This window comes from Eptesicus fuscus, chromosome 9 (assembly GCF_027574615.1).
Source record: "Eptesicus fuscus isolate TK198812 chromosome 9, DD_ASM_mEF_20220401, whole genome shotgun sequence".
In the NCBI taxonomy this organism is placed as follows: Eukaryota; Metazoa; Chordata; class Mammalia; order Chiroptera; family Vespertilionidae; genus Eptesicus; species Eptesicus fuscus.
This window is the reverse complement of record NC_072481.1, coordinates 69,453,481-69,479,851: the sequence shown is the minus strand read 5'-3', so window position 1 is coordinate 69,479,851 and position 26,371 is coordinate 69,453,481. Positions and strand designations below refer to the sequence as shown.

Below are 26,371 nucleotides of genomic sequence, written 5' to 3'. Positions count from 1 at the left end.
AATACAATTATATATAATTGTTATACATTTATGTTATTTAACATAATACATTTATGTTATTTAAACTATAAATTATACATTTATGTTATTTAAACTATAAATATCGTGAAATAATGTTTTTTCCTCAAAGTGACACACAGCCGGAGTTATGCTCAGTTTTTTGGCGAAGTTTGACACACCAAGCTCAAAAGGTTGCCCGTCACTGGCCTAAGGGATGCTGATGGGTGTCCTGAGAATATTCAGATTGCTGAGTTGGGCTGGAATAATTGCAGCCCCATGATTTAATAAGCCTGTATGGTGATGGCTGATTCCTCACTCCAGGCAGTTTGGCTGGTTTGGTGGCAGCGCCAGGCTGAGTTCCACAGCGCCGGACTAAACCCCTAAGCTAATTTGGGAATCATAAGGTAGAACTAAGTAGGGCCTGCAGCCCGATCCTTGTAACTTACACCAGGGAAGCGGAGGCAGTAGCTGTACCGCCCCTTAGGAACTTTTCCATATTCTAACTAACTTTAGGACTCATATCTTGTATTGAGTTTGGAATCATTATCTTTTGGTGATAGAAGGAATTGTTGAAATTCCAGTGGGTAAAGTCTAAATCCCAAATTAATACAAATTTTGATGTAAACTAACTATATTATCTCACTATTAGTAGTTTGCTTGTTTTTTTGAAAGTCTAGATGTGTTTTAACCATAAAAGCTTCAATGACTCTTATTTTTTTAAAAAAATGCACTGTGTGGGCCAGGTATTGTTTTACCCATATTCTAGATCATATTATAATCAAAGTATCATTATCATTTTACAGATGAGGGGTGATAAGGCTAAATGACTTCAGTGTAACACATCTGGGTATGCCATGTTGGAACCCTCAAATACAGTTCTCTATTAAATCTGGCTTAAAATTATAAGTAACAAAAATCTTTGGATGCAAAAATATTAAACGTGAAAGGTGGTTCTTGGACTATTGCAAGGGTGAGTGAAAAATCTGTCCTCATTTGTGGACCTGAACAAAACAACCTTGTAAAATGTATTCATGCGCACTCTCCCCTTTGTGCTGTATTTTGCTTGGGCACTGAGGTCTGTTGTGCTTGGGATAGACAGAGGGCTTTTAAGGACTGATTGAAGGTCAGCCCCAATGAAACTAAGGATGTTGCGGCCAGAGATGTGTTAGTCACACTCTCAGCCAGGAGCGAGGGTGGAACAGGCCTGGAGGTGCAGGGTAGAGTGGAGTCCAGCTTCTCTGCATACCCTGTGCCCTCTGTGCCTCCTGCCTCCTTACCCAGTGGGTGTTCATGTGGAATTCCATCCCTCAAGTACAGGTAGTTCAAGGGTAATCTTTTTTTCTTTTAATATATTTTTATTGATTTCAGAAAGGAAGGGAGAGGGAGCGAGAGGTAGAAATATCAATGATGAGAGAGAATCATTGATTGGCTGCCTCCTGCACGCCCCCTACTGGGGATTGAGCCACAACCCAGGCATGTGCCCTGGCTGGGAATCGAGCCATGGCCTGGTTCATAGGTCGATGCTTAACCACTGAGCCATGCTGGCCAGGCTCAAGAGTAATTTTTGTGTTTTCCTTGCCACTGGCAGCCACTGAATATTGGGACTTTAATTAATTTTAGGCTTCAGGAAAAAAAATCTGTTTGGTAGAGTTAACTGCTAATTATAAATAGTGATAACTTTTATACTGTTACATCTACAATCTCATTTGATTCTTGCAACAACCCTGTGATGTAAGTAAGGCTAATTTTTAAAAAAATATATTTTATTGATTTTTTACAGAGAGGAAGGGAGAGGGATAGAGAGTTAGAAACATCGATGAGAGAGAAACATCAATCAGCTGCCTCCTGCACACCTCCTACTGGGGATGTGCCTGCAACCAAGGTACATGTCCTTGACCGGAATTGAACCTGGGACCTTCCAGTCCGCAGGCCGACGCTCAATCCATTGAGCCAAACCCGTTAGGGCTAAGGTTATTTTTTTTTATCGTCTTACAAGTGAAGAAACTTAGGCTCCATTCTGATCTAAACCTCCTTTTTTGTCTGACCTGCTGTAAGAGTCTTAACTAATCTTCCATGTACTTTGGACTCTCTTCAGTGTGTTCTCCATACAGTACCCAGGGAAATCTTTATTTATTTTTATTTTTTCCAGTTTTATTGAGATATACTTGACATAATATATAAGTTTAAAGGATACAATGTAATGACTTGATATATGTATATATTGCAAAATGATACCACAATAAGCTTAGTTAACATCCATCACCTCACATAGTTGAAAATGTTTTTTTTCCTTGTGATGAGAACTTTTAAGATTTACTCTCAGCAACTTGCAAATATACTGTACAGTATTGCTAATGACAGTCATTATCCCCAGAACTTACTTATCTTATAACTGGAAGTGTGTGCCCTTTGGCCACTTTCACCCATTTCCCCTTTACCTACCCCTCACCTCTGGCAACCACCAGTCTGTTCTCTGTTTCTATGAGTTGAGTTTTTTTAGATTCCACATATAAGTGAGATCATACAGCATTTTTCTCTGTCTGATTTAATTTAGCATAATGGCCACAAGGTCCATTCATGTTTTTGCAAATGGCAGGATTTTTTTCTTTTTTATGGCTGAATAGTATTCCATTATATATACACACCACATTTTCTTTATCTGTCCATCTGCTGATGGTTGCAGGTTGTTTCTATGTCTTGGTTATTGTAAATAATGCTGCAGTGAACATAAGGATGTAGGTATCTCTTCAGCATAGTAATTTCATTCCCTTTAGACATATACCCAGAAGTGGAATTGCTGGATCGTATTGTGGTTCTATTTTTAATTTTTTGAGGAACCTCCATACTGTTTTTCACAGTGCCCTGTACCAGGGAAATTTAAAAAAACCCAATGGGATCGCATCACTTCTCTGCTTAAACCCTTTCTTGAACCTTTTTCCTGTCCTTTTGGCTTTGCAGCCATGTTCCCTCCCCAACAGGGACCTGTAATGGTTCCTCTTCCTATAAAGTCATTCCTTAGCTGACCTTTTAACCCTTTTCTTATCTTTCAGTTAGCAGATCTTTTTTTCTTTAGAGTTCTTTTTTAAAAAAATTATTTATTGATTAAGGTATCACATATTTGTCATCAACTCCCTCCCCCCGTTCCCTTCCCAACCCCCCCCCCCACACGCAAGCCCCCCTTCCCCTGTTGTCCGTGATCACTGGTTAGGCTCATATGCAAGCACACAAGTCCTTTGGTTGATCTATCTCCCTTGTCCCCTCCCTCCCCTACCTTCCCTCTGAGGTCTGACAGTCTGATCAATGCTGTTCTTGTTCTTCAGTCTATGTTGTTCATCTTTTCCCCTAGGTGAGTGAGCTCATGTGATACTAGGAATACACTTATAGGAACCGAAAATGAGACAAGCAATAATGGTTATGCTGAGAGGCAAATGGATCAGTCTATAGTGAGTTTCTTTCTGGGCCAACAGTTCTTTTGAGTCCCGGTTTCTATGTCCAGCAGTTGTTTATGTGTTCATAACAGCAATGATATTTCAGTTCTGGATGGTGGACAAATGGTGGTAATGCAGGTCCGACCCTCTCTGGTTTGGTCCTGGGCAATCTGCAGTGACGCATATCTGCTGACTGCTAGTATGGCAAGGCATCGTCAGCGTCTTCCATCTCCGGACTGTTTCTCTTCTGACTTCATGGCTGGAGCACTCCTGTCAATTCCTCTCTGTTGCAGGAATCCACATGGTCTCGGAGTTGTTTTCTGAAAATATACAAACATATTCTCGACCAAAAGTTAATAAAGGAATATTTTCTATAAATTTGACTTGCGATCCTTTTTCATTTTTTTGCCCAAATGATTTTCCTTTGGCTTGTTTTGACACCATGTATGTTTTACCTGGGTGACTTGCTGTTAGCATTACAAATGAAAGTTAATTTTCTAAAGTAAAAATTTTCTAGATGTAATTTATTTACAGGATATTTTTCCTTACATGATATTCTTCTACTCTCCCTCTTTTTTGGTTTAAATATTGGGAGGCTTTTGGAAATTATATGCTGTAATCTTGATAGCTTTTAAATTTTACTTTTTTGCACTAAATGTGACTGCTTTAGGTTCATTATACGTTACACAATTTTACCATGAGATGAACTACCAATAAAAATTTTAGTTAACACTTTAGGAACAGCTTTTTTTGTCCAGTGCAATTGATTTTTCTAGAGTATTTGCTTATTTTGATTGGCCAATTTAAATTAGTCTGAAAACTTGACTACTATTTTACTGTCAAATTTAATACTCTAACAACCATCTTGTTTTACCCTGTAAATATTAGTGGAGAGGATTATTTGCCTTCTTGAGTAGGCCCTGAGCATTCCTGGTGCTAGGCTGGATTTAGATATCCTAGACCCCAGTTCCCCGGATCATGGGTGCAAGACATCTCCATCAAGTCTTGTTGCAGTGAGAGGGCATTTGCTGTCGGCCAAGTCTCTGTTACCTCTTTAGAGTTCTTATAGCATGCAGTTACATATTTGTGATTGTTTATCCCATCTTTAAGCCTGTGAGGACAAAGAACATGTCACTTTGGCCATTATATTCCCATTGCCTGGCATGGAGTAAGCAATAAATAACGATTTGTTGAAGGAAGAAATGATGTGCTGGATATTAAATATCTTGTCTTATGTAATAAATGGGGTTACTTTTACTAAAATATAAGCTCCATGAGGGCAGGATTTTTGGCTCCTTTTTTTCCATGTTATATTCTTGGCATCTTCAACGGTGCCTGGCTCAGTAAAAAATATTTGTTCAATGTATTTTTTAAAATATAGTTTTATTGATTTCAGAGAGGAAGGGAGAGGGAGAGAGAGATAGAAACATCAATGAATGATGGGAGAATCATTGATCAGCTGCCTCCTGTACAACCCACACTGGGGATCAAGCGCAACCCAGGCACATGCCCTGACCGTGAATCGAACTGTGATCTCCTGGTTCACAGGTTGATGCTCAACCACTGAGTTATGGTGGCCAGGCATATTTGTTGAATATTGATTGTGATTAAATGCGATTCCAGAGATTTCTTCTCCAAAGCCAGGACCTGTCCCCACCTTGTGCCAACTCTGATTGAAAATGGGGATTTGGAATTACTCAGTTTCTCTGTGTAGTAGAGAAACCTGAGAGTTGCTGTTGTGACTCAGTGAGGTGGCTTTGCTTTCTCTGTGTACAGGTCCTGAAGGGCATCCAAATGTCATCAGACAAACAACAGTATCTGTTCTACATCCTGTGCTACACCCCTTTTTACAGCTGCCCAGCTAGATATTGATGTCATCCATCCTGCTTCTTTTCTGAGTTCCCTGAATAACAGGTTGAATAGCCTTCAGAACAATTCCTCCACCAGCTTTTATTTAACCATTTGCAGACTTCACAGTATCTTTTTCTCCAAAAAATTTGCTGACATGGCAGACTAAAAACATTTTAATGATTTGTAGGAAAACCATTTTATGTTACAGTACGAGAAACTCAGGTGTTATTTGCTATTTGAGTTTAGAGAGTGGTGATGTTTTTATTCCACTGGATATGTCCCTGTCTTTAAGATCTTCAAATTTGTTGAATATTTTCCTGACTAGTGGCCCAGTGCACGAAATTCGTGCACATTAAAGGGAATTAATTAGAAGAAATATTTTAATATTGCTATTTTCCCTTTCTCTATAATAGAAGTGTCCAGCTGGCCCCACCCCCATTGGGCGACACTAAGACCCAGCTGGCCCTACCCCTGTCAAGCCCCGGCGGGTGGGGGACGCAGCCTTATGTCCCGGCACCAGAACAGGGGGCGCAGCCTCAGGTCCTCCAGCCCCGGCGCCGGGGTGGGGGTGCAACCTCAGGTCCCCTGGCTCAGCACCGGGGCAGGGGGTACGGCCTCAGGGGGGCGTGGCCTCAGGTCCCCCGGCCCTAGTGCTGGGGTCAGGGGGCGCAGCCTCAGGTCCCCCGTCAAGCCCCGCTGGGCAGGGTCATGGCCTCAGGGCCCTCGTCAAGCCCCACTGGGGAGAGGGCACAGCCTCAGGTCTCCCGCCCTGGCCCGGTGCCAGGCAACCTCAGGTCCCTGCTGATCGGCGTTAAGGTGTGACGGCATGATGACCCTTTGCATATTAGCCTTTTATTATGATGCTGGGGGTATGAACAGTTTTAATGTTAAGATATAACAGTGCATAGGTTTGTGCTTCATCTTGTCCTTTGGAGTTTCAAAGACCTTGGAGTGCAGCATTACCAAGGACTGTTTATTATTTATAGCTGCCACCCACAGTCCTGAGGTCAAGTCAGTTTGTGATCAGTAATGATTTGTGCTGAGCGCATATGTCAACATGGAAATGCCATTGTCTGAGGGCAGCCATGGCAGGCTTTTCCCTCTCTCTTGGGAAAGCGTTCTGGTTTCAGAGATTGAACATTGAGGGGGAGAAAGTAGTTCCTAGTTTGTGGCAACAGACCTGGAGCTGGGAGGTACAGTGCTGGTCATGGACATACCCGGTTTCGAGTGCTAACTCTGCCATATTATTTTGGGCAAGTGCTAGTCGTGAGGATTGGCTCCTCTTCAATGACATCATCTTGACCTCTTCCAACTTTAAAAGCTGTTCATATATCTTTAACATGCTAATTCTTTCAATTGAGAACTTGATTGGCTGTAAGTTTTGGTTTTGAATAACCTCATGTATATATAGCCAGTTGTGTTAGCTATCTAGGGGAAGTTAGTAGTTTTTATTGCTGGCTTTTAGCTTGCTGCCGGACATCATTCTGCTATGTATTTCCTCTAAGATAGAATAAGATCTCTTTTAGAAAACACCCTGGTTGACCCAGGGAGTACTGTGCCCAACCAGTTCTTCCTGAACATTGGTTTAACCCATGATGGTTTCCAGGACTTGTTTGGGTAGGGGTCTTTCAGCTACTCTTGGTCCTCACCCGTGCACTCTGTTGGGTCAATAGGGAATGTGGGGACAGCATGCACAGTTTAATGGTCTCAGATATAGACATAGAGGAACTTAAATTAGAAGAATTAGTATCACATTCATCTTAAAAAAAATCCAGCCCTGGTTGAGTGGGTCAGTTGGTTGGACCGTCGTCCTACATACAAAAGGTTGCCAGTTCCATTTCCAGTCAGGGCACATACCTAGGTTTCAGGTTGGACCCCCATCTGGGTGCATGGGGGAGGCAATTGATTGATATTTCTTTCTTTCTTTTTTAAAAATATATTTTATTGATTATTTACAGAGAGGAAGAGAGAGAGAGATAGTTAGAAACATCGATGAGAGAGAAACATCGACCAGCTGCCTCTTGCACACCCCCTACTGGGGATGTGCCCGCAACCAAGGTACATGCCCTTGACCGGAATCAAACCTGGGACCCTTGAGTCTGCAGGCCGACGCTCTATCCACTGAGCCAAACCGGTCTCGGCGATGTTTCTTTCTTTTTAAACTTTTTTTTTATTGATTTGAGAGAGAGAAACAGCAATTTGTTATTCCACTTATTTATACATTTATTGGTTGCTTCTTGTACGTGCCCTGAGCGGGCGGAGATCAAACCCACAACCTTGGTGTATCGGAATGACTCTCACCAACTGAGCTACCTGGCTAGGGCAATCGACCCATGTTTTTCTCTCTCATCGATGATGTTTCTTTCTCTCTCTCTTCTTCTCTCTCTCAAAATCAATAAAAACACATCCTTGGGTGAGGATTAAAAAAATAAAAAATCCAGTAAGCACTCACTCAGAATGTTTTTTCTGTTCAGTTGAGGTTACGAAAAGTTCTGGCACCCTTCGATAGAACACATTTGAAATTCGGGCAAAATGACTAGACCCTAAATTGTTCTTTCAAGATCTCAGAGTACCCTATTTGTATTTCTAAAGGAAGCATGTAGTTCATAAAGTCCAGGAGGTTCAGTGAGGTCAGGAAAACCAAGGTGGGCAGTCCCTGCTCTCTGCAAACTGCGTGTGATATAACCTCACAGAAGAATGGGGAGTTTGTGTTTCCCTGGTTTAACTTCAAATCTATAACTTTTTGGAAGCCACCGATCACCCAGCTTTCTTCCAGGTGGGAAACTGACCCCTAAATTGTGTGCGAAGGCGTCGATGTGTGCAAGTCTGGGCCAAAACTGGCGTTCCACTGAATGGGAATGATACACTTCCCTTTTTATTCTCTTCTGCCCTAGGATCCTGTCACCACATTGGGGAGATTAGACAAAAACTCCCTGCGGTTTATTTTCTTTTTGAATAAGTTATATTATGGAGGGACTTTTAAGCTAAAAGAGGAAAAGTTCCTTCTTTGTTAGAGGCAGCAGCGTGTAGTTTCAACTTGTCCTGGATTTCCTCAGAGATGTTTTAAGATCCGGTGTAAACTTGCTGTGGTTTGCCTTTGGGCATCAAAACTGTTTAGCTTGGCTCTATTATATCTGTAATTGCTGCATTTTAATAATTGCCCAATATTCTTGTCAGCAATTTGCAGCCTATATTTTTAATAGAACCGTTTGCCTTTCTTTTCCACAGGTTTATTCAGACCTGGTGTAAGCCCCGGGATTAACGAGCACCGGCCCGGCCCGCAGACCCTCTGCAGCTGCGGGAGGGGGTGACATGAGCTCATTAACGGTTCCCACAGGCCTCGTGCTGGGCACAGTTTATGTGTTCCATAAACATCCTCTGGGAAGCCATCTTCTTCGGAGATCTCTTTATGGAGTTGTGCTTTATGAAAATTGCCTTTAGCATTTGTGTATTTTTTTTTTTTTTTTTTTAGGGGCGGTTTTTCTTATCAGTTTAGTCAGGAAATCTAATTTTCTGATGGTAAAAAATAAGGACAAATTCTCTTTGCTGTTGTTGGTTTGTTAAGGTAACAGAAGAGACTTCCATTTCATCTGAGGGGATGTGGAGTTACAGTGACAGAACTGTTGGACTTCAAGGGATGATTGACATCAATTTCACGACCTCTAACTTTATAATTTAGTCAGTTTTCAAGACAGGTTCATTCTGGCAGCAGTGATTTGTGCCTCAACTTGACTGGCAGTTTTGTTATTTTAGTGATTCCATTCTTTAGCTTATCTCCTTTTAGGGTCTGTTGAAATGTTTATTTTTCAATAAACAGAAGATTTGAACTGCTTGTACACTAGCTAAGAATTACATAAATAACCACATCCCAGTTGTTTTACTTTGTAGGCATAACTACAGGGTGGGGCAGAAGTAGGTTTGCAGTTGTTCGTATGGAAAATAATACAATAATAAATAATAATACAAGACTAAACCCGTGTTTCACATATCCACAACTATAAACCTACTTTTGCTCACCCTGTATACCTCACAAAGAATGGCCAAATAATGATGTAATAGCTAATACTTATTGATTGCTTATTATGTGTTTGGTACTACTCTAAGTATTAATATATATTAATGAGCTGTGTGTGTGCACTACATCTTCAAATTAACCCACAGGATAGGTTCATGAATGGAGAACAATCGGCCCAGCTCGGCCCAACAGCACCTGTTTTGTAGGTGACAGAGTGGACTCAAACCTAGGCAGCCTTTTAACTGCCATCCATATTCTATTCATAGTAGGATTAAAAAAATGTTTAAGGGAGAGAGAAATAGAAACATCCATGAGAGAGAAACATCAATCGGCTGCCTCCTGCATACCTCCTACTGGTGATCCAGCCTGCAACCTGGGCATGTGCCCTGACCAGGAATCGAATTGGTGACCTCTTGGTGCATGGGACGACACTCAGTCCACTTAGCCATACCAGCTGGGCTCGTAGTAGGCTTTTAATTACTATCATATACTAAGATTGAACCAAAGTGCCTCTTGCATATATAATTTAGTTTCAAGATGTGTCTAAGAAATTCCTTTAGAAATTAGAACTTTATTGTTATTATTTCTGCATAGGAAATACTTTCAAAACCTAAATGGTATAAAACTCAAATGGCAATTCAGTGAAAAAGGCTCCTCTCCCCTCCCATCACTGCCCTTCAACTGTTTCAGTAGGTGGATCGGGACCAAGGCGGGTCTGCCCTGGGCAAGGTCTGGAAATAGGATTCTTTTTATTTTTTTAAATTGACTTTTTTTAGAGAGAAAAGAAGGGAGGGAGGGAGGGAGAGGAGAGAGAGAGGGAGAGAAAGAGAGAGGAGAGAGAAACATTGATGTGTGAGAGAAAAACATTGATCGGTTGCCTCGTGTATGTGCACTGACCGGGGACTGGATCCACAACCTGGATAAATGCCCTGACTGGGAATCAAACCAGTGACCCTTCGGTGCACAGGACAGTGCTCAACCAACTGAGCCACACCGGCCAGGGCTGGAAATAGGATTCTTACACGGTATCGCAGAAAATGCATTTCAAGGATACATGCATTGAGGAGTTGAGGTGTGGTGGCAAGGTTTATTGGAAGGGTACTTTTGGCCCTGTGCTTGGCCTGGGGCTTCTACGGAGAGAGAACACGCTACCCGGAGTCTTCGTTAAACTTTGATTACATCTCCTTGGGTTTGGGAAGGGGTAAGCTTTCTTTCAAACGAACCAACCTCCATCCTAATTCTTTCGTGGGCTTGTGCTGGGCCTTCCCCCTGTCGAATCCCTTTCCTGGATTTCCTGGGTTCTGTGCTCTTATCCTATCCAGTCCTCCCCCAGATTTTCCCAGGCTAGACTCTTCCCATTTATGATCCTCATTTTGGCTCCTATTGGGCATGCTTCAGGTTTGCTTCATCTGGCTCCTACTGCGCATGCAAAAGAATTTCCCCTTTCCTGTTCATCCCTTCCCCTGGTAATGGGGTGAACCAGCCCGGTTATTCCCAGGGAGATTGGAAAGCAGGTCTTTCCTGCCTGCTGGGGGAGTCAGTCCCTTTGGGGGAGGATGCGGCTGTCCCTGGGGGTGTCTGTGAAGCTGTAGCTTCCTGACCTAATCAGGCTTAGCCAGTTTAGCTCAACCCTCCCCTTTGTTAATACCTAACTAGCTACCCATGCAAACACAACCACCCTATTTCTCTCCCCATTCCTCATAGGAAATTAGCATTACTACTGTAAAGAGCCATTTTAAATATCTTTCTCTTAACACTTATAGCAGTGAGCTAAGAATACTCAATTTGCCGTTGTTTTTATATTTTTGTTCTGTATCTTACAAGTGCCCAAGCTGGCTTTGTCCCTGAAGGTAGCAAGCTGGTTCTGTGGTGCTATCTCCTGGGTGAAAGTAACAAGGTTGCAATCCCCAGCAACCTTGAGATGGTTCCTGGAAAACCTTGATCTGGCCTTGCCCAGGCCTTTGATCAGGCAGGGTGTTTGTGCTTTTATCTAGGTGTTATTCTTGATGAGAAGGAATCATGTCCTTAAACCAGGGGTGGGGAACCTTTTTTCTGCCAAGGGCCATTTGGCTATTTATAACATCATTCGTTTGATATGATTCACTTAATACACATTTATATTGCTACTAGAGGCCTGGTGCATGAAATTTGTGCACTGGGGGGGGGGTATCCCTCAGCCCAGCCTGCACTCTCTCCAATCTGGGACCCCTCAGGGGCAGTCGGACATCCCTCTCACAATCCAGGACTTCTGTCTCCCAACCGCTCGCCTGCCTGCCTGCCTGATTAACCCTAACCGCTTTTGCCTGCCAGCCTGATCACCCCCTAACCACTCCCCTGCAGGCCTGGTTCCCCCCAACTGCCCTCCCCTGCAGGTCTGGTTCCCCCCAACTTCCCTCCTCTGCCGGCCCGGTCACCCCTAACTGCTCTCCCCTGCTGGCCTGGTTCCCCCCAATTGCCCTCCCCTGCATGGCTGGTCCCCCCTCAACTGCCCTCCCCTGCCAGCCATCTTGTGGTGGCCATCTTGTGTACACCTGGGGGCAGCCATCTTTGACGACATGGGGGTGGCCATCTTGTATGTTGGAGTGATGGTCAATTTGCATATTACCTCTTTATTATATAGGATGAGTAAAGCTCCTAGATTTATTGAATTTCGAGTCCTGCCTGTGGTTGCCTTGGCAGGGCCAGACCAAATGATTTCCTCACCCCTGTCTTAAACAATGCTTGGAGCATAGTAGGTGCTCAATAAATGTTTGTCGAATTGGACAGCTTTTGTGGGTTGTGCCAGGCTCAGGGATACAAGACCGGAAATAACTAAATGAGGTAACCTCTAGAACCATAGGGAGGAGAGTCAAGTTAAGCAAACTACCACAAAACTTGCCATTCAAGGTTCTATGGATTGGAAAATGTTCGAAAGGACCTCTGGACCCTCTAGTCCAGGAACCAGGTAGTCTCAGATGGGGCTAAGAGACAGGGAAGTCTTTTTTTCCTGCTAGAAGGCTGGCAAACAGTTGAAATAGGAATCTTGCCTTTTAATGGTTCTTTATTTTCCAAATTGATTCTAAACCTATTTTAATTTGATCCCTGTGATAACTGTCATCTTAACATTAAATTGGGTCTCTAGTCAGAGCTATTTGTATTTTCTTCTTTATAAAAAAAGGTTTTTATTGATTTCTGAGAGAGGAAGGGAGAGGGAGAGAGATGGAAACATCAATGATGAAAGAGAATCATTGATCAGCTGTCTCCTGCACGCCTCCCTGACTGGGAATCAAACTATGACCTCCTGGTCTATGGGTTGATACTCGACCACTGAGCCACAATGGCCGGGCTGTGTTTTCTTGCTAGCACTAGGGAATTCATGAATCAGGTGTCACTGATTGCTTTAGTGCCACAACATAACTGGTATGTTATATCATAGGTGCACCTTGCTTTTCTTCTGTGGTCCTGACAATTTTATATGAAACTAAAGACTTAAAATGTCAATAGTCCTACCCAGTCTGGCTCAGTGGATGAGAGTGTCAGCCCTCACACTAAAGAAATTGTCCCAGGTTTGATTCTGGTTAAGGACACATACCTCAGTTGCAGGCTCGATCCCCGGCCTTGGTTGGAGTGCATGTAGGAAGCAACTAATTGATGTGTCTCTCTCACATCGATGTTTCTCTCTCTCTGTCTCTCCCCTTCCCTTCCACTTTCTCTTAAAAAAAAAAAAAAGGAAAACTATTCTCGGGTGAGGGTTAACAACAACAAAAAAAAATTAGAAAAAAATGTCAAAACTAAATGTGGTTTTGCAAAAGTATTTGCTATAAAAACCTTTAGTAAGTAATTATCACCCCCATCTCAGTTTGCTTGAGTGCTGTTTTGGCATCTTTTAAGATAAATTTATCTTAACCTCTTTAGAAGTTCTTCATTTCACCCTAACCTGTGTTTATGAAAAGAAGTTCCTGCATTAAGTTTTCTTCTTGAAATATGTTTATTTTTACAGACAACTTGACACTTGGAAAGAAGGATTTTAAGGCCACATCTGATTTGCAAAGATTTCAATCTGAAGAACTGCTGGTGGAGGTGACTGAATGGGACACACTTTTGGAGAAATGAAAATGACTCCTCATTTTGTGATTGCCATGTTTGCCCTAATGAGTTCCTGTTTAGCTACAGCAGGTAAGATGCATAATCTAAATTGCATGTTTGTTACATTCTTTTGGATATATGTTTCCTCAGTTTAGGAAAATTTAGGGCATGTGACATTTATGCAAAACTTGAGTATTTATGTTCTTCAGGGAAATAAAATATTTGATTTCTATACAGACACGTAGTTTATTTGCCTGTTACATTTTGATAGACTGGTGCTAGACATTCTAATGTCAGTGATTCGGATACCTAACTAACCTTCAGTGTTGAGGTGGGTAGAGAACCAATAAGCTGGGGTTTAAGCCCACTTAATTTTATTACATGCATAGATTACATTTGTTTTCTTGTCCTAAATAAGAATTTCAAGAAGGCCTTTCTGTTCTTTATTACAAAATAAATAGCTCTTCTAAACGGAGGAGACACACTCGGCATAGGCTGCTTAGAAGGTATTTAATTTTGTCTATTTCAGGTACTTAAATCTTTAACTTTTTAAAAGGTACTGAAATTGACATCAGAGTATGAGATTGGAGATGAGAAGAAACAAATGACTCGGTTGGAACATCGTTGCTTAAATAAGAATATCAGATCCTCCGTATCAATGTCTGAGTGTTGGCACTCAGGGCTACTTAACACACTTGGAAGCTTAATTTGCTCTGTTTTGTTGTCATTTGCTCCGTGTCTGTTCTCTAATGGACTACATAAAATGGTTTTGTTGGACCAGTTCTTGAAACTGGCTGGGTCTCAACAAGAAACACATTGACTTGACAAATGATTAGCCTCTTGGTTTTGGCTATTGAATTCACATACAGTTGAGATGATAACAATGATAATTACCATTTATTGCGTGTGCACTACAGCCAGGCACTGGGCTAAACAACTATGGAATAATAACAATGAATAGCATATTCTTATTTCATGAGCTCAGTTCATCACAACGCTGAGGTAGGTTCGATTATTTTTCTCCTTTTACAGATGATGGAATGAGACAGGGAGAGATTAGGTAACTTGCACAGTGTCATGTAGCTGGGAAGCGGAGGAGCCAAGGTTTACATCTATGCTCTTACCCTCTGTGCTGTAATGAAGAAGCCAGACCACCGCCGGGGGCTCCGGGAGACCCAGACTAGTAGTCATATAGCGGCACCGACGGAGTAAAAGCCAGTTTCCAGAACTTGGTTTATGAGACTGGAAAGCAGGGTGTCTTCCTCGCTGCAGATATCTTGAGAGAAAGTTGCTAGGTTTTTTGTTTTTTTTTTTTTTTTTAATTTCTTTATTGATTAAGGTGTCACATATTTGTCCTCATCCCTCCATTCCCATCCCACCCCTCTCCCCACGCATGCCCCAAACCCCAGTTGAACTTAACCATTGGATAGGCTTATATGCATGCATACAGGTCCTTTGGTTGAACTCTCCCCCTCCCCCCACCCTCCCTTTACCCTCCCCTATCCTCCCTCTGAGGCCCGATAGTCCGATCGATGCCTCCTTGCTTCTGGTTCTGTTCTTGTTCCTCAGTCTATGTTGTTCATCATTTCCCCTAGATGAGCGAGATCATATGTCACTAGATATATACTAATAAGAACTGAATGTGAGACGAGCAATAATAGTTATGCTGACAGGCAAATGAATCAATCTGTAGCGAGCTTCCCCCTGGACCAACAGTTCTTTTGAGACCCAATTTCAATGTCCAGTAGTTCCTTATGTGTACATGTCAGCACTGACCCCTCAGCTCTGGATGGTGGACAAATGGTGGTAATGGAGGTCCGACTCCCTCTGGTTTGGTCTCGGCCGAACCCAGGGGCACGGCGTCACCCAGACTAAGGGGCACGTGGCCTCACCCTTACCCAAGGGGCGCGTGGTCACATCCGGGCCTGGGACCCAGCCTCACCCGGATGGATCCAGGGGCGCACGGCCTCACCCGGACCCAGGATCTGGCTTCACCCGTACCCAGGGACGCTTGGCCTCTCCCAGACCCAGGGGCACGTGGCCTCACCCGGGCCTAGGTGTACGAGGCCTCACCCGGATCCAGGGACACATGGTCGCACCCGGACCCAGGGACGCTTGGCCTCTCCCAGACCCAGGGCCACTTGGGCTCACCCGGGCCTAGGTGTACGAGGCCTCACCCGGATCCAGGGACACATGGTCGCACCCGGACCCAGGGACGCTTGGCCTCTCCCAGACCCAGGGCCACTTGGGCTCACCCGGGCCTAGGTGCACGCGGCCTCACCCGGATCCAGGGACACATGGTCTCACCCGGACCCAGGGATGCTTGGCCTCTCCCAGACCCAGGGCCACTTGGGCTCACCCGGGCCTAGGTGCACGAGGCCTCACCCGGATCCAGGGACACATGGTCGCACCCGGACCCAAGGACGCTTGGCCTCTCCCAGACCCAGGGCCACTTGGGCTCACCCGGGCCTAGGTGCACGAGGCCTCATCCGGATCCAGGGACACATGGTCGCACCCGGACCCAGGGACGCTTGGCCTCTCCCAGACCCAGGGCCACTTGGGCTCACCCGGGCCTAGGTGCACGCGGCCTCACCCGGATCCAGGGACACATGGTCTCACCCGGACCCAGGGATGCTTGGCCTCTCCCAGACCCAGGGCCACTTGGGCTCACCCGGGCCTAGGTGCACGAGGCCTCACCCGGATCCAGGGACACATGGTCTCACCCGGACCGAGGGACGCTTGGCCTCTCCCAGACCCAGGGCCACTTGGGCTCACCCGGGCCTAGGTGCACGAGGCCTCACCCGGATCCTGGGACACATGGTCTCACCCAGACCCAGGGACGCTTGGCCTCTCCCAGACCCAGGGCCACTTGGGCTCACCCGGGCCTAGGTGCACGCGGCCTCACCCGGATCCAGGGACACATGGTCGCACCCGGACCCAGGGACGCTTGGCCTCTCAGACCCCGGGGCACGTGACCTCACCCATGCCTAGGTGCACGAGGTCTCACCCGGATCCAGGGACACACGGTCTCACCCGGACCCAGGGACGCCTGGCCTCCCCCAGACCCAGGGGCACGTGGCCTCACCCGGGCCTAGGCGCACGAGGCCTCACCCGGATCCAGGGACACACGGTCTCACCCGGACCCAGGGACGCCTGGCCTCCCCCAGACCCAGGGGCACGCGGCCCCACCCGGATCTAGGTGCACGAGGCCCCACCCGGATCCAGGGACACATGGTCTCGCCCGGACCTAGGGGTGCGTGGCCTCTCTCAGACCCAGGGGCACGTGGCCTCACCTGGACCTAGGTGCACGAAGCCACCCGGACCCAGGGGCGCGTTACCGCTCTCAGACCCCTGGTCGCGTGGTCTCACCCGGATCCAGGGCCTCACGGCCTCACCCGTACTCGGGACCCAGCCTTACCCGGATCCAGGGGCCCACGGCCTCACCCGGACCCAGGGTTCAGATTCGCCTGGACCCAGGGGCACATGGCCTCACCCGAACCCGGAATCCAGCTTCACCTGGACCCAGGGGTGCGTGGCCTCACCCAAACCCAGGGGCGTGAGGCCTCACCTAGACCCAGAGGCGTGTGACCACATCTGAGCCCAGAGGCTCGCAGGCTCGCCTGGACTCGGGTCTCAGCGTGGTTTCGTCTTCTTGATCCCAATTCCTGTTGGTCAATTCCCTCTCAGCAATTCCTTCGGTCATTTTCTCAGAGCTCCAGGGCGGCTGCCGCAGAACTCGTTGGGCGGCGGGCTCGGCAAGGCTCCGGTGTGCCCGGTACCCGGCGGTGGGCTGGTCTGGTGTCGCTGCGTCGGCCCTTGGGTCTGCAACGGTGGCCAGTCGCTGAGCGTGCGCACCTGGCCACTTCGGGGCATTGAGATTCTTGAAGGACTCGGAGGTCAGCAAGCACGGAGTCTCCCACCCCATGTCTCCCAGGGGCTCGTCTGTCCATGCTCGGCAGCGAGTGGAGCCGTCCCCTCAGCCGGAGACCGCCGGGGGAACTGCGCCGAGCACGTTCCTGGCCACCATTGTGTCGCCTGAGCCATAGTTCTTAAAGTGTGGACTTTGGGTCACCGGCATCAGCATCATCCTGCGTACCCCTCTCTTTTATTCTAGTTGTAGAGCATCTGCTCAGCCAGCCCCCCGGTCTTTCTGGCTGGTGTCTGCTCTGCTCTCCCGTCGTAGTCTCAATATTGTTGTGGTAGGCAACGATCAGGCTGCTGCCCTATGTCTCCATCTTGGTCCTCCTTTGTACAGTTAAGTCTTGATTGTTGTTGGTGTCACTGGGAGGAATTGTCCTCCAGGCCAATTGGCCGTGAGGACCCTCTTTGTCCATATAGGAAGAGTTGCTGTGCAGGAGACATGTTTGTGGGCCGGGTCTTGATGCAGCAATGCCTTGGCGCTCACTGAGTCTGCCTCTAGAATGCCTCCCTTATGCAAGTGATTGAAATCTGGTGTCATCTCCCACCAACCACTAGATGCCCTCGTTTCTGGGTCTCCAATGCAGTGTGGGTCAGCCACTACCTGAGGCACTCAGCAGGAAAAAGCTTCTGCTCAGCTTGGCTGGGGCGGAGCTACAGGGTGGAGCCTACAACCTTGGCTTCCTGTCAGCCCCGCCCTATGAGGCTCCTGTGTCTGTGTCCCTCTGTATTCCTTGCAAACACCTCTGAGAGAAACGCGCCCTGGAGTTTCGCCCACTGCCAAACAGTCCAGTCCCTCCCCTAATGAATCTGGACTCCCAGATTCTCGCCTGGAACTGGGCTTCAGTGCAATTGGAACTGGGTCTCAGCGCAGTCTGGCGTCCCTGTCTCCTTCCCAGCAGGGCCACCCAGTGGCGCAGGCAAAAGTTCGTCCTCTGCGCACCTTCCAGTGCGCGCGTCTGGAGCCGCCGCTTCTCTGTGCCTCCGCCACCACAGCCCAAATTCATTCCCCCAGCGTGCGCCTGGCTTCCCAGGGATTCGCCCGGAACTGGGGTTCAGTGCAGTCGGAACTGGGGTTCAGCACGGTCCTGAGCTTATGTCTCCTTCCCGCTAGGGCAGTTCAGTGGCGCAGGCAACAGTCCGTCCTTTGCGCCCCTTCCCGTGCGCGCCTCTGGAGCTCTGCCTTCCCCCGCTCCTCTGTGCCTGCGCCCCACAGCCCAGATTCATTCCCCCAGCCTGCGCCTGGCTTCCCAGGGTTTCGCCCGGAACTGGCGCTCAGTGCAGTCGGAGCCGGCGCTTAGCGCACTCCGGAGCCTTTATCTCCTTCCTGCCAGTGAACGCCGGCCAGGCCGTCAGCCGCCCCTTCCTCTCCGGCTCCATCCTCCCCGCAGGCGCGCGTGCTCGTGTCTCCGCCAGTTTCTCCATACCTCAGGTTTTTACGGCTCCCCCGATTGTCCCCGTGGCCTTCTCCTTCCCCCCATCTGTGGGCATTTCAGTCCGCCAGCTCTCCTGTGGTTCTGGACGATGTCCGTTCTGACCTCTAGTTGTGCCTTTGAAATTGTTGTGCCCGGCTGCAGGTTAGGTGTTTCACCTATGCCGCCATCTTGGTTTCTCCTTTTTTTTTTTTTAATGGCAGCGTGTGAATTTGAACTGCCCTTTCTCTCTGTCAGCGGTTTCATTTTGTCTCGTGATTGAAGAGTTATTTGCCTTTTAGCCTGTGCATTAAAACTGATCTTAATTAAAATCTCATTGAAAAGTAGTAGTAGAGAGAGGGAAATGGCTTGATGGAAAATGTGCTGTTTTGATGATAAGATGTATAATCAAACCTAATGGGTTTGAGGCAGAATTTTCTGCTTTCATGGACACTGGGGACAGATGGGAAAACGTAACTGAAGAGGGTACCTCATCGTAAAGTGGTGAGTTTGATGTATTTGATAATGAATCGGTTTTGCCTAAGGCCCTCCTTCCTCTTTCAAGCCATGGTAAATACTTCTTTGAGTTGTATACGCAATCAAAGCCTTGCTGAGGTGTACAGTAAAATCGAAGGTGCAGGAGAATTACAGATTCTGTAGCAACATGAGGCAACTGATCAGGAGCACCGAAGTGGAGATGCCTTTTGAACAGCCTATGAATGAAGAAGGGAGAAATGTTTTGTATGTGCTGATACCTAGTAGCTTTCTGCATAGGCCTAGCATACTTTACAAAATGCTTTTTGGGACATTGCATGTGAGTTGAACATCAAGGAGATAGTAGTAATGATAATAATACTGACTATTTACAGAGTAATTAATTAATTACTGTGTGCCAGGCCCTGTTCAAAGTGTTATCTCAATTTCATTCTCATAACTGCCTTAGGAAGTGTAGGTCCTTTGTTTATCTGCATTTACAGAGGAGGAAACTGAAGCACAGACAGGTGAGGTGACTTCCTCAAGGTCACACATCCAAGTGGCAGATTTAACCATAAACCTACTTGGCCTAGGTCTGTAGATTGAGACTTTAGGTCTCAATGCTAGAGGGAGTATTGATCGGAAGGTGTTTGTTGAAAAAGAATGATAATGGGTTTGCTCTGTGCCATCTTGAAACATCTAGTAAATCAGTTACTGAGTCCCTGATAAGTGTAAAGTACTGGCCGCTTAGGGCTAGATAAACAAATGTAAGATCCATCCCTTGTTACTTGGCATATAAAGTATAACCATATAGCTAAATGATCCCTGATGATGAATGCCGAATAAAAGCCACAGGACCTCTGAGGGGTCAGGAGGGGAAGCCCTGCTGGGTTAGAGCCGCTGGGGACGGCTGTGTGGAAGCGCTAGGTGTGAGTCTGCTTTGCAGGTCAGGCGGGATCTAGAAAGAGGGAGGCTTCGTGTTGACCACATGGGAGAACGTGGCTAGCACGGAACATGGCACATAGGTGCTTGGTGTTTTTAAAGGATGGACGACCTGAAAACTGGTATGGCAATGTGGCAAGAGGTCTGTTTGGAAGGAAGGAGGGGACTAGATTGTGTAGGACCTTGAATGTCAGAGTGAGGCTTGTGGGTATCATTTTGAGGTTTGGATTCTCTCTTCTTCCATTCCCTTGTAGCCAAAGGCAAACACTGTTAATCTGACAATTCAAACTGTGGACTCACAAAGTGAGGCTGAGAACTCGGCCTCATTAGCTTCAAAGACAAGAGTGCCCGGCACGGAGGCTGCCGTTTACCCAGGGCTTGCTCTCTGCCAGCTCACTTGTTTTGTCTTTATAAGATAAACTGTGAGGTAGGTATCAGTTTTATTATCATTATCTGCATTTTACAGGCAAGGAAAATGAGGCTCAACTTGGTTAATAATGTGTATAAAGTCCCAGAGCTGGGACTTGAATCCTGGCAGTTGGCTCTCACGTCCAGCCCATCAGCCACTCCCGCGCCGCCTCCGTGGAGGAGAACCTGAGTGTGGAATGAGTGAACCTCTGGGTTTGATTGCGGAGCCCCAATGAGACATCCTGGAACCAAGATTAAACCCCTTTGGCCTCAGAAGAGACATATGCAAGTCATCAGAACTGAAGGCACACCAAGCAATGGGCCTTCCGTATTTGCATTCTTGCTTCCCCGACACGGCCACGAAGCTCTGTTGCAGGGTTCTTGGCAGCAGAAGGGGTGAAGGCTGTAAAAGGCCTCCTTTAGATCCGTGCCCAGGACGGGATGGAGCGCAGCGCATACAATGAGCTCAGGTTAGAGGAGGAGGAGGCTGCCTTTCATGCCTATGGACTGGCCTGGGCTTTGCCTTCTCTGCTTGAGGCTGAGGGTGAAGGAGGCAGGGGGCAGCCGGACACGTCCCACGGTCAGTGGTTGCTTTGACAGCATTCACACTTTCCTCCCTCCCTTGTTCCTTGGTTATTGCACAGGATGGTGGGGCGGGAGGGCCACCCCAGCGAACAGGAGCTGTGCAGGGACCAGAAGGCCTCCTGATTAGAAACTACCTTAGGTTTTGGCGCCTTCCCTTCGATCCTGTCATCTCTCTGAAGAAAAGAGGGGAGTTTAAAAAATAAATGCTTGCTCTTATGGGTTTAAGGCTCACTACGTTTTCACTTTAAAAACTGTTGTGTTGCCAAAACCGGTTTGGCTCAGTGGATAGAGCGTCGGTCTGCGGACTGGAAGGTCCCAGGTTCGATTCCGGTCAAGGGCATGTACATTGGTTGCGGGCACGTCCCCCGGTGAGGGGTGTGCAGGAGGCAGCTGGTCGATGTCTCTCTCTCATCGATGTTTCTAGCTTTCTATCCCTCTCCCTTCCTCTCTGTGAAAAATCAATAAAATATATTTAAAAAAAAAAAACTGTTGTGTTACACATCTTTAAAAAGTATTAACTGCTGCCTCTGAGGCTTGCCAGAGTTACACAGGGCTGTGATCCCAGGAACCTTAATAACGAGAAAAAGAGGCACAGACGGAATTCAGGGAAATTGGTTATGGTGGAAGGGATGGACTTGTCCCTACTCCACTGGCCTCTTGTGCCAGGTCTTCCGAAGGGGTGCCGCTGAGGTGAACGCTGCAGAAACGGGGTTGGCCTCGGTGCCTGCTGGCGTTGATGGATGGCTGTCCCCCTCATTCCACTGTTCCACTGGGTGCAGACGCATCCTTTTGGAGGCTGGCCCACAGCGTGCGCACACATTTCTATTGAGTGAGCACACTTCTTTTCCTCTGTCCTAGATGTACCCGGAATTCCAGGTATAGTCCACAGGAAAATAGGGACGTTTTTAGTTGGAGCTATTTTCCTGCTAAGAAAGCTCTGGACTGTTTGTGTCCATGGGGCAGCAAGTAGAGATGCCAGCTGGCTAATACTTGGTTTAGAAGGGGACAGGCTGGCAGCCTTGGGGGAGGCTAAGCTCATAACAGCACCGGCATACATCACTTTATTGTGCTTCATAGATGTTGCGATTTTTAAAAAATATATTTTTATTGATTGCACGGAGGAAGGGAGAGGGAGAGAGAGAGAGAGAAGCATCAGTGATGGAGACTCATGGGTCGGCTGCCTCCTGCACGCCCCCTACTGGGGACTAAGCCTGCAACCTGGGCATGTGCCCTGACTGGGAATCGAACCGGTACTTCCTGGTTCATAGGTCGACACTCAACCACTGAGCCACGCTGGCCGGGCGATGTTGCTTTTTTTTTTTTTTTTTAATATATTTTATTGATTTTTCACAGAGAGGAAGAGAGAAGGACAGAGAGTTAGAAACATTGATGATAGAGAAACATCGATCAGCTGCCTCTTGCACACCCCCTACTGGGGATGTGGCCGCAACCAAGGTACATGCCCTTGACCGGAATCGAACCTGGGACCTTTCAGTCCGCAGGCTGACGCTCTATCCACTGAGCCAAACCGGTTTCGGCTGATGTTGCTTTTTTTTACACATTGAAGGCAAGACCCTCCACCAGCAAAAAGATGACAAGTCGCAGTATTGCGGTGGTCTGGAGCCCAGCCTGTAATATCTCTGAGGTATGCCTGCAATATCATTTTATATTTATAGTTTCCAAAACACTCCTATACCTAGTATTTCATTTTATTCTCATAGCAGTCCCTGGGGTGGCAGGTATTGTTTTTTTCATTTCTAGAAAGAACATAATGAGACTTAGGGAAAGCAATTTAGAAAGATGGTTCAACTCTCGGTCAAACCAGAACACTTCTGCAGACAGGCCGTCCTGACTGACAGGTCTGCTGGCCTTAGCACCTCTGGGAACAGCACCCACCAGGACCCAGGGGCACCTTACACGTATCGATTCATTTAATCCTTACAGAAACCCAGCGAGGTAGGCATTTGTCATCATCACTGTTTTTGTCACTGTTACCACTGCCACCACTCCCACTACTGTTATTAGACTTATTTTACCATTGAGAAACCTGAGGCTTAGAGAAGAAAGATGTACTATATAATGAGAGAGATCAATTTTTTAAAAAGTTGAAGTGGTTATTTATGTACAGTCATAAAACTAGTCCCTGGCAGGGTGGAAGCAGCTGTGGAGCTCATACTTTTTCTATTACGCTCCCCGAAGGGGCTGGCGTTCTTTCTCTTGGACTCGAGATTAACGGCCTGGTTCTGCCATAGTTCCTTCCTTCTGCCAGTTGAGTGATCAGAGGCTGCGACTCATAATGGCAGGACGGCGGGGAGAGTGCGGGTGGGGGCTGCCACCAGGGAATGGAAAGGGCAGAGGAGGGACAGGCTTGGAGGTTCAAAACAGATTCCACAAGGCCTTTTCTCGGCAACCCCTAAATCCCTGGGGCACAGCTAGCTGATTTGGTCTGTGATTATTATTGATTATAGGTGGTGATTATAACCACTTTTGTGTTTAATTCCACTTTTGGATACTTAGGGAAAAGTTACATCAGTTGTAATGCCAGCTATCACCAGAGTGCCTACTTTCTATTTATTTTAAAGAGCGAAAAACTACATTAAAAAAAAAAATCCAAAGTAGGCCCTGGTTGGGTAGCTCAGTTGGTTAGAGCTTCATGCCAATACGCCACGGTTGTGGGTTTGGTCTCTAGTCAGGGCACATACAAGAAGCAACCAACGAATGAATGCATAAATAAGTGGAACAACAAATCGATGTTTCTCTCTCTGTCTATTTCTGTCTGTTTCTATCTTTGTCACTATCTCTATCACACATTGTATATATCTTTTCCTCTCTCAAATCAATAAATTAAAAAACGAAAAACAAGCCCAGGTAGATAGAGTGGCCTGCATTTTAAGTTGTGTTTTCCTTGGGAACACCAAGCATGATGAGGTCCCTTCCTGTTTATGCTTTTTGCACAGAAACAGTAAACACATGCACACATATACCACACCACAGCACACCACACACAGAGTTGGGGCAGTTAGCACTAGTCCAGAAAAAGATCAGTTTATTTCTCAAAGATTCCCTAACCCTGGATGTGTGTGTAATAATATATCTAATTAAAGCTCCCCCCACTTTTTTCATTTGCAAAGAGTGTTTACTAACATATAATTGGGTAACCAGATGTGCATGTAGTGTAAGAAAGATACTTACCAAGAACATAAGATACATATATTTGCGTTCAGACAAACCAGCAGGTTTCTCTCTCCTTTGTGTCCTTATCCTAGACCAGTGGTCGGCAAACTCATTAGTCAACAGAGTGACTAATTTGCCAACCACTGTCCTAGACTGTATAATTGCCACCCTGCTTTCTAGATTCCTGATTTAATTCATGACACCAATATTGGTCGATGTTATAAATACTGATCAATATTTTCATCAGGACAGAGCTGTATGTGCCCTCACAGCTGTTTAATTGCTCAGAGCTTATACCTTCACACATTGAATATATAGAAAATTAGGCTTTTTTACAGCTAGTTTGCTTTGATAACTAATTCCTCATGCTCTGAGGTCACCTTGAACCATTGCTAGAGCTCTGAGCTCCTAGCGCTGGTGTGTGGAAGTGTTGCAGGAGCAGGGAGTATCCTGGAAAGTGTTCCAATGCGAGGCCCTCCCTCAGGAGCGCCCTGCACGTGGGCATCGGGGCATGCAGGGGCTTCCTCTTGGGCCTGCTCTGCAGCCATGCGAGCCACTGCCTTTCCTTTACAGTGGTCGGCAAACTGCGGCTCGCGAGCCACATGCGGTTTGCTGCTCTGTTGACTAATGAGTTTGCCGACCACTGCCTTAGGGAAAAACACTTAAAAAACATTTTAATAATGTACTAATGTCTTTAACCTGAAGTCAAAACTTCTGGGTAAGGGTAATGCCTTACTCAGTGGTCAGCAAACTCATTAGTCAACAGAGCGGCAACCCGCGGCTCGCGAGCTGCAGTTTGCCGACCACTGCAGTGGCCTAGGAAAGATTTATCCTGAAGTCCACTATAGTTACATTTTTGTTCTCCGAGAGGTGACTGCAAATCAGGTGGAATTCTAGAGGGCTAAACAATGCACTTGCTGCCGAAACCGGTTTGGCTCAGTGGATAGAGCGTCGGCCTGCAGACTCAAGGGTCCCAGGTTCGATTCCGGTCAAGGGCATGTACCTTGGTTGCGGGCACATCCCCACTGGGGGGTGTGCAGGAGGCAGCTGATCGACGTTTCTCTCTCATCGATGTTTCTAACTCTCTATCCCTCTCTCTTCCTCTCTGTAAAAATCAATAAAATATATTAAAACAACAACAACAAAAAACAATGCACTTGCTCTCAGAATGTCCCTTCCAAGGAGGAGACAGCAGGTGCTCTGAGGACCAAGGCCCAGCTACTCTCCTGCCCTATCCTGCCAACTCTTAGAAATCTTAAAAAAAGAAAAAGAGGAAAGCCTAGAGTGGAAAGTAGACAATCTTACTGCTTTCAAAGGGAAATGTTGATTCCCCCCCCCCCCCCTTAAAGTTATTCTCTCTGTTGTCAGTGAAGGGACCTGTGTAGTAATAAGTGGTAGTCACGGCAAAAGGAAAAAGTTCTAACAAAACTGCTTTAGGTTCTTTGTGTTGCTTTGCTTTATTCTCGCGTGCCTGGGTAGCAGACCTGGCCTAGACATAGACTAGAGCCGTCAGGAGTAACATCTCCCTCCCTCCCCTCCTGGCCCAACCGAAAAGATGCGCAGGTAGCACAGGCCTCAGGGGAGAGCAGAGCATCAGTTCCAGGAGGTGGCCCTGCTCTGTCGTTTCCATTGGTGATGCCACCAACTGCTGCAGCACTTTGCCGCCACCAGCTTTTCCGGTGGGGCGCCTCTGTGCGTGCCAACGCTGTTGTTTCATCGCTGCAGGTGAAGCAGAATGCCAGTCAGCTCCCATCCTCCCCTTTCTTTGAGTTAGAGGAAAGAAACCATTTTATCATTTCACCATTTCTTTCAACTTGTAAATGACTGCTGTTTAGAGGAGGACTTGTCGTCTGGTCAGCAAACTTTGAGAGCCCACCAAGTCTCAGGTGCTTTGTTAGCTTCTGAGGCACAGAAAGGGGAGACTTTGGAGTTAGTGCAAACAAAACGAGTTTTCTACTTTCTATAACATGGTTAAGCATTCTAGACACTATTCCCCACCCCACCCGCCCCCAGTGTTGGAGATAGAGCATTGATCAAAGCAGACAACAATCCTTGTCCTCATGAAGCTTACATGTTAGTGGGGAGAAACAGACCAGAAA

General features: G+C 46.6%; 1 protein-coding gene across 2 annotated transcripts in view; it reads left to right on the top strand.

The window, feature by feature from the left end:
• The window catches only part of TGFBR3 (transforming growth factor beta receptor 3), a 210,524-nt gene that overhangs the window by 16,506 nt on the left and 167,647 nt on the right, over positions 1-26,371 (top strand). For both annotated transcript variants that reach the window (XM_054721353.1, XM_008154716.3), the window contains exon 2: positions 13,274-13,449. In XM_054721353.1, the coding sequence (XP_054577328.1) occupies positions 13,362-13,449 (88 nt within the window). In that variant the 5' untranslated portion in view covers positions 13,274-13,361. The remainder of the gene's footprint in view (positions 1-13,273; positions 13,450-26,371) is intronic.